The following is a 7,500-nucleotide window of genomic DNA, read 5'->3' as shown; positions in this document are numbered from 1 at the left end:
TCTCCTTTTTCCCCTCTCTCTCTCACTCACTCTCTATCTCTCTCTATCTAATTATCTATCAATGTATCTATCTATCTATTTTTCTATCCATCTCTCTATCTATCTATCTAATCTATCTATCTCTATCTATCTATCTATCTATCTATCTATCTATCTATCTATCTATCTTTTGTTTGTGTATCCATGCGTGTGTGCTCGTGTGCTACGCGAGTATGCATGCAGGTGCGTGCGTACGTTCTCGCTTGCACACCGGCGTTTACATTCACTTAGTTCCCAGTGATAAATTTTAAAACTTTCATCCGAGGACGCCCGTCCTCGCGCTCTCTTCTCGGAACACAAAAATGGAATGATAGAAGACGATCAAATATCATTCTGCTTAAAGCCTCGTTGGAAAAAAAGAGTTTCGCTTTGATCATCGCAAATTCGCAGTTTAATTCGCCTTTAATCGAGTCGAGGTTTGATCAAATGTCTTTTGAAAGGAAGACCGAGTTTGCATTTGTGTGGGCGGTTTATTGCTCTTCGTCGGTCTGTCTTTCTGTCTGTCTTCGGATCTTTCCCTCTCTTCCTCTTTCTCTTTTTTTTTCCTTTCTCTCTCTTCCTCTTTCTCTTTTTTTCCCTTTCTCTCTCTTCCTCTTACTTTTTTTTTCCCTTTCTCTCTCAATCTTTCTTTCCCTTTCTTTTTCACTCTCTCCCTCTCTTTGTGAGGGTTTCATAATACGGGTTGAAGCAAAGTCCGTGGCGGTTTAATATCTATTCTTCGGGTACGGGATTATATCACGGAGGGCACCTTCGGGGCCAAAGGGTTGACATGGTGAATCCCCGGGGAAATGCCAAACCTTGGGACGCGGTTGAGGTCATCGCCCTTTCCGAGGGTTTTCCCGGTTTCCCGGGTATCCTTCCGCGGGAGTTGGGGGTCGCTTGGTCCTGCCACGCTCGGGTCTTTTTGGGGGTGCGGGGGCACCCGTAGACGCACGCTACAAGCCTCGCCAGGCCCAAACTAGATGTTTGGCCAGCGTTTGGGGGTGCGGGGCGGCTGTCTTCCGGGGGGAAATTGTTGTAAATTTCCTGAATATTCCCCTTTTTTCTTCTCCTTTTCCTTTTCCTCTCCTCTCTTCCTCTTCTCTCCTCCTCCCTTTCCCGCCCCTCTCTTCTCTTCTCTTTTTTTTTCCCCCCCCCTCCCCTCCCTCGCCCCAACTCTTTCCGCTTTTCCTCTTCTTTCCTTCTTCCTTCCTTTAATTCCTTTTCTCTCTCTCTCCTCTCTCTCGCTCCCTCTCCTCTCTCTCTCTCTTCCTCCTCCTCTCTCTTTTCCTCTTCTTTTCCGCTCTCTCTCCGCTCTCCCTCCTCTTCCTTCTTTCTCTCCCTCTCTCTCTCCCTTTTTCCTCTCTCTCTCCTCTCTCTCGCCTCCTCTCTCTCGCTCTCCCCTCGCTCTCTCTCCTCTCCTTCCTCTCTCTCTCTCCTCCTTCGCTCTCTTCCTTCTCTCTCTTTTCTCTCTCTTCTCCTCTCTCTTCCCTTTTCGCCCTCTCTCTCTCTCTCCCCTCTCCTCTCTCTCTCTCCTTTTCTCTCCTCCCTCTCTCTTCTCCCCTCTCTCTCTCTCTCTCCTCTCCTCTCGCCCTCTCGTTCTCTTCCTTTTCTTCTCATCTACTCTCCTCCTCTTCTCATCTCTTCTCTCCTTCCCCTCTCCCCCCCCCGCTTTTCTCCCCCCGGGGGTTTTTTTTTTTCCCCCCCCCCTTTTCCCTTCCCTTTTCCCCCCTTTTCCCCCCCCCCCTTTTTTTTTTTCCTTTTTTTTTTTCCCTTCCCCCCCCCCTTTTCCCCTTTCCCCCCCCCTCCTTTTGGTCTTTTTCCCCCTTCTTTTCCCCCCCTTTTTTTTCCCTTTTTTTTTTCTTTTTTTTTCCCCCCCTTCTTCCCCTTGTTCCTTCCCCCCCCCTCTCTCCCTTTTTTTTCTCTCTCCCCTCCTCCTTCCCTCCCCCTCCTCTCTCCCTCCCCCCATCTCTTTTCCCCTTCCTCTCTTCTCTCTCTCTCTTTTCCTCTCCTCTCTCCTCCCCCCCGCCCCCCCCCCCCCAAAAAAAAAATTTTTGCTGTTGCTTGGATGCGACCTGCTTCCAGTAGATCGCCAGCGTATGTCTTGCAAATCGCTTGGAAATCCTTTATTTTTTCTTAGTATTAGTATAAGTATTTGGGGATAGGGGAGTCGGTTGTTAAGTTCAACGTTTTAGAACGAGCTCCCGTTTTCCAAGTATGTTTCGTCTGAAGAAGGAAAGGCAAAGATAACGTTGTTCATATGTGTGTGTGTGTTTGTTTGTTAGTTGGCTATTGTAATTATATATATATATATATATATATATATATATATAGAGAGAAGGGGAGAGAGAGAGAGAGAGAAGAGAGAGAGAGAGAGAGAGAGAGAGAGAGAGAGAGAGAGAGAGAGACATAGACAGATGGCTGGATACATACATTCATATGTATGTATATGTGTGTGTGTGTGTGAATGTATGAATGTATATACAAACCGAATTTAGGTTTTTATCTCCTTTCTTTTCCTTTTCCTCGCTCCCCCCCCCCTCTCTCTCTCTCCGATGTAATTCCCTTATTCTCGAGTCTGCTTCATTCCTTGTCTTTTTTCCGCGCCATTCGAATTCTATTTTTATTTGTAAATCTGCGAATTTCACCTTCTCCTCCCTTTCCATTTGTCTCTTTTTCTTTCGATTTATTCCTCTATCCTTCATCCTCTTTTTTCACTTTTCTTTATATATTTCTCGAGATTCTGCTTTACCTGTTGTCTTTTCTTCCTTCGATCTCCGTCCTTTTTATGCTTTTCTTGGCCGTTTTATATTCATCTATCTATCTGTCTGCCTGTGTATCTGTATATTCATATATCTATTTGCCTACCTGTCTATCTATCTACCTCTCTATATGTGTATATATATCTTTATATACATCTGTTTATATATCTATCTATTCATCTATCTACCCATCAGCCTATTTTGTTGATATTTTCCCTTAATCATCGTTAGTTTATCTGTCTGTTTACTTTACTGCCTCTCTTTATTATTTCTTCCTATTCATACATCGTGTCATGTCATAATCTCATTTTTTTCTGCATCGTATTTCTTGCTTGCTTCCTCTCTTCCGCTCTTCTTCTTCTGTCTTCCCTTCCCTCTCTTCCGCTATTCTTCTTCTGTCTTCCTTTCCCTCTCTTCCGCTATTCTTCTTCTGTCTTCCTTTCCCTCTCTTCCTCTCTTCTTCTTCTCTCTTCCCTTCCCTCTCTTTCAAGTTTTCTTGCTCTCTCTCCCTTTCGTTCCCTCTCTTCCACTTTCGTTACCGTCTTCTCCAGCTCCTCCATTTACCACCCCCGGCGCCTCTGTCTCCCTATACACTCTCTAAGACTGTTCAATACCCTTCTCCCCCCCCCCCCCCCCCGAAACTCCACCATCTCAGTCAAACTTGAATAGAACTAAAGTAAACTCTCCCCCCCCCCCTCTTCCTCCCTCTCTCTTTCCACATCCTCCTCCATTCTTGCTTACCTCCCCAGCCATCCTCCTCCTACTCCCCTTCTTCTTCTTCTTTCTCTTCCTCCTTCTCCTTCTCATCCTCTTCTGCCTCCATCTCCTCCTCCTCCTTTTCCTCCTCTTTCTCCTCATCCTCTTCCTCCTCCTCCTCCTCTTCTTCTTCTTCCTCTTCTTCTTCTTCCTCTCCTCCTCCACCTCCTCCTCCTCCCCACCTATTCCTCCTCCTCCTCTTCATTCTCTTCCTCCTCCTCCTCCTCTTCCTCCTACTCCTACTTCTACTCCTCTCTCTCTCTCTCTCTCTCCTCTCTCTCTCTCTCTCTGCCTCGCTCTTTCTCCCACCACCCACCTTTTATCTTCCTCAAATTCCCCCCCCCTTACCTCTACGCCCAACCCCCCCCCCCCCCCCGTTCCCCTTCAGTATGCTGCGTCTTTGCATGACCCAATTAATGGCCAAGAATCGTGCAGCGCATAAGGGTGAAGGTTGCCTTGATATCTCGGTTTATCTGAGCCCTAATGACATTATGCTGGGTTTATGTGTGTAAGTACGTGCGCGCAGCAGTATCAATAGGTAAATAAATAGATCAAAGTTTATATGTTTACTATACACACACACCACACACACACACACTACACACTACACCACACACATATATATATATATATATATATATATATATATAATAATATATATATATATATCGATATATATCTATAGATATATATATAGATGTATATGTAGAGATATATATATATATTATAGATATATATATAGATATATAGTATATATATATATATATGTATATATATAGATATAATATATATATATATATATATATATATTTATATATATAATATATGTATATATATGTGTGCGTGTTGTGTGTGTGTGCGTGTGTGTTGTTGTGTGTGTGTGTGTGTGTGTGTGTGTGGGTATCGTCTAGGTGTGTACTATATATCATATATATATATTTTATATATATATATACATATCTTAATATATATATCATATATATATACATCTACTATATATACCTAACTATTCTCATATATACTATATATATCTATATCTATCTATATAAGTATCTACTATCCCATATATATATACACACCACACACAACATATATATATATAATAATATATATCATATATCAATCTCTATATTATATATATGTATATACATAAAAAAAGTTATCTTATAATATATCTATTATATATATATAATATATATATATACATATATAATATATATATATACCCACCACACACAACCACATATATATATTATATATATATATATATATATATATATATATATATATATATATATATATATACATATGTGTGTGTGTGTGTGTACAATACAAATATATCAATCTGTGAACCCTATTCATATTGACAAATGTAGAAAAGGTATGAATGAGAATGAATATCTCTTGTATTGTGAAGATATTCATTCTCATTGATACCATTTCTACATATATCAATATATCTGTATCTATATTTATATCTATATCTATTTCTAATTTTATGTATGTATATTTGTATGTATGTATATCTATAGGTGTGTGTGTGTGTGTGTGTGTGTGTGTGTGTGCACTCTGCATGAATTCTACGAATTCTTTCTTTTACCTTTTAGTCCTGTCTTTATGTAAATGTCATTTTCTAACCCTCCTCTCTCTCTCTCTCTATCTATCTTCTATCTATCTATCTATCTATCTATCTATCTATCTATCTATCTATCTATCTATCTATCTCACTTTTTTTTCTCTGCATCTACCACACCCCCACCCACTCTCCTACTCTAACCCCTCCTTCCGTCTCCCGCAGTGTACGTGGACCTGGGGCGAGGGACGACCACCCCTGCGAGCCTCACCTTCGTCACGATGGGCCCCTCCTTTGACCGCAAGTGGAAGGTCAAGGTCACGCAGATACCTTGCAACACGGATTATACGGGTGAGTGAGGGAGGGGAAGGGGAGGGGGAGGGAGAAGAGGATGTGGGGGGGGATGGGGAAGCGGGAGTGCGGGAGGAGGGAATGTTTAGGAAGGAGGACGGAGGGGAAGAGGGAGGGAGGAGGGAGGGGGATATGGGAGGACCTTCCTCCCTCACCGGAAGGAGAGAGGGAGGGGGTGTGGGAGAAAGGGAGAGAGTGTAGAGGTGTGGGAAAGGGTGAGGGAGGAAGGAGAGAGGTAGGGGGTGTAGAAGAAAGGGAGAGAGGGAGAGGGTGTGGGAGAAAGGGAGATAGGGAGGGGTATAGAAAAAGGGAGAGAGGGAGGAGGTGTGCGAGAAAGAGGTATGGGAGGAAGAGGGAGGGGAAGATGGAAGATGGAAGAGATGTGAGAGAAAGGGGAAGGAGGTGAGTAATAAAGGGTAAGGTTGTGTCAGAGGAAGACGGAAGAGGATGTAGGAGAAAGGGAGGTGGAGGAGGGAGGAAGGGGAGACGGCATGAGAGGAAGAAGTATGTGGGGAGCTGTTGGGAAGGGTAGAGAGAGGGAGGAGAAGGGAGAAGAGTGTGGTGCGGTGGGTGGGTGGCGTGGGAGGGCAAGGAAAGTGGGAGAATGTTGGTGTAGGGAAGGGGAGAGGGAGGGAGAGAGGAGTGGGTGAGAAGGGGGAGCGTGAAAGGATGTGCAAGGAAGGGTTTCGAGACTGAGGGAGGGGGATTAGGAGGAGAGGATCGAAGGGGAAGTAATACATGTCGGTGGGGAGGAGAGAAATAGGTGCCGGGGAAGAACGGAAGAACAAGTGGGCGGGACACGGGAAGATGAGCGAGTTTTGAGAGGAAGTGAGGGAGGAACTGAGAAAACACGGAGCCTTTAAAATGTGTGTTTTTGGTGACCGAGTGGACCAAGGCGCCCAAATAATGTTTTCGTATTCGAGCGTTCGAAGCTCCTAGGTGCCGCGGGTGAATAGGACCCCGACTATTCCTAGCACAGCAGGGGGAGGTGGCCACCTATAGCATCTGTAGGGCGAGGCTATGATGAGTCATGCGACGTGGCTCACCTTATTATCATTATCATAATAAAAGTGCGAGTCTGTGTGTGTGTTTGTGTAGGGGAGAAAGAGAAGGAGAAAAAGTGATAGTACATTATCATTCCCCAAACTCTTTTTTAAAAATCTGAGTCGACAAACATATGTCAAAATAATAGATTTTCAGAGTAATAAGAATCGAATTCAACCATTCCACAGCACCCTCGAACTGTGTCCAGTACTACACAGGCGTCAGCGGTCAGGTCAGGTCCTACAACTTTGACCTGACCACCGGACTCGAGCTGGCCAATCAGGACTACACCATCTGCATCCGGACCGAAAAGAACTTCTGTGGGATTCAGTACGAGACCTGCGCAGACACCGGTAAGAGGGAAGAGGAATTTTTACAATAAGATCTGTGTGATGCTCGACACCAGGGAGAGGAAGAAATAGGGAAGATGAAGAGAGGAGAGAGAACTATTTCTTGGCGAGATACAAATGATGAAACATGCACCAGAAGACGAAGAAATGTCCATCCTTTATAGGAAGCTTCTACATAGGGCGAATAAAAATAGTGGAAAAAATGCACACACACACACACACACAATATATATATATATATATATATATATATATATATATATATATATATATATATATATATATATAGATATATAGATATATATAGATATATATATATATATATATATATATATATATATATATATATATATATATATATATATATACTATATATATATATATATATATATATATATTGTGTGTGTGTGTGTGTGTGTGTGTGTGTGTGTGTGTGTGTGTGTGTGTATACTTATATAACAGACTCTAGATCGAGTAAAACAACAGAAGCTGAAGCGACGAGCAAAGCCTTCAGTATAACTGACCTTTAGGATCGCAGCGTATTCTTAGAACGATAAACAAATTGTATATGCAAATGATCCATTTTATCTTTATTTTCTCGAGAAAGATGAGAGCAACAGCGTAGGTTCATGTCTCCAGCACGGGA

At 42.9% G+C, this 7,500-nt stretch overlaps 1 protein-coding gene across 1 annotated transcript in view; it reads left to right on the top strand.

Annotated features, from left to right (window-relative positions):
- The window catches only part of LOC119584592, a 21,896-nt gene that overhangs the window by 12,468 nt on the left and 1,928 nt on the right, over positions 1 to 7,500 (top strand). Inside the window, exons 3-4 of the mRNA XM_037933284.1 lie at positions 5,335 to 5,460; positions 6,693 to 6,857. Coding sequence (XP_037789212.1) covers positions 5,335 to 5,460; positions 6,693 to 6,857 — 291 coding nt within the window. The remainder of the gene's footprint in view (positions 1 to 5,334; positions 5,461 to 6,692; positions 6,858 to 7,500) is intronic.

This window comes from Penaeus monodon, chromosome 18 (genome assembly GCF_015228065.2).
Source record: "Penaeus monodon isolate SGIC_2016 chromosome 18, NSTDA_Pmon_1, whole genome shotgun sequence".
NCBI lineage: Eukaryota > Metazoa > Arthropoda > Malacostraca > Decapoda > Penaeidae > Penaeus > Penaeus monodon.
This window is presented reverse-complemented; position numbering and strand designations above follow the sequence as displayed.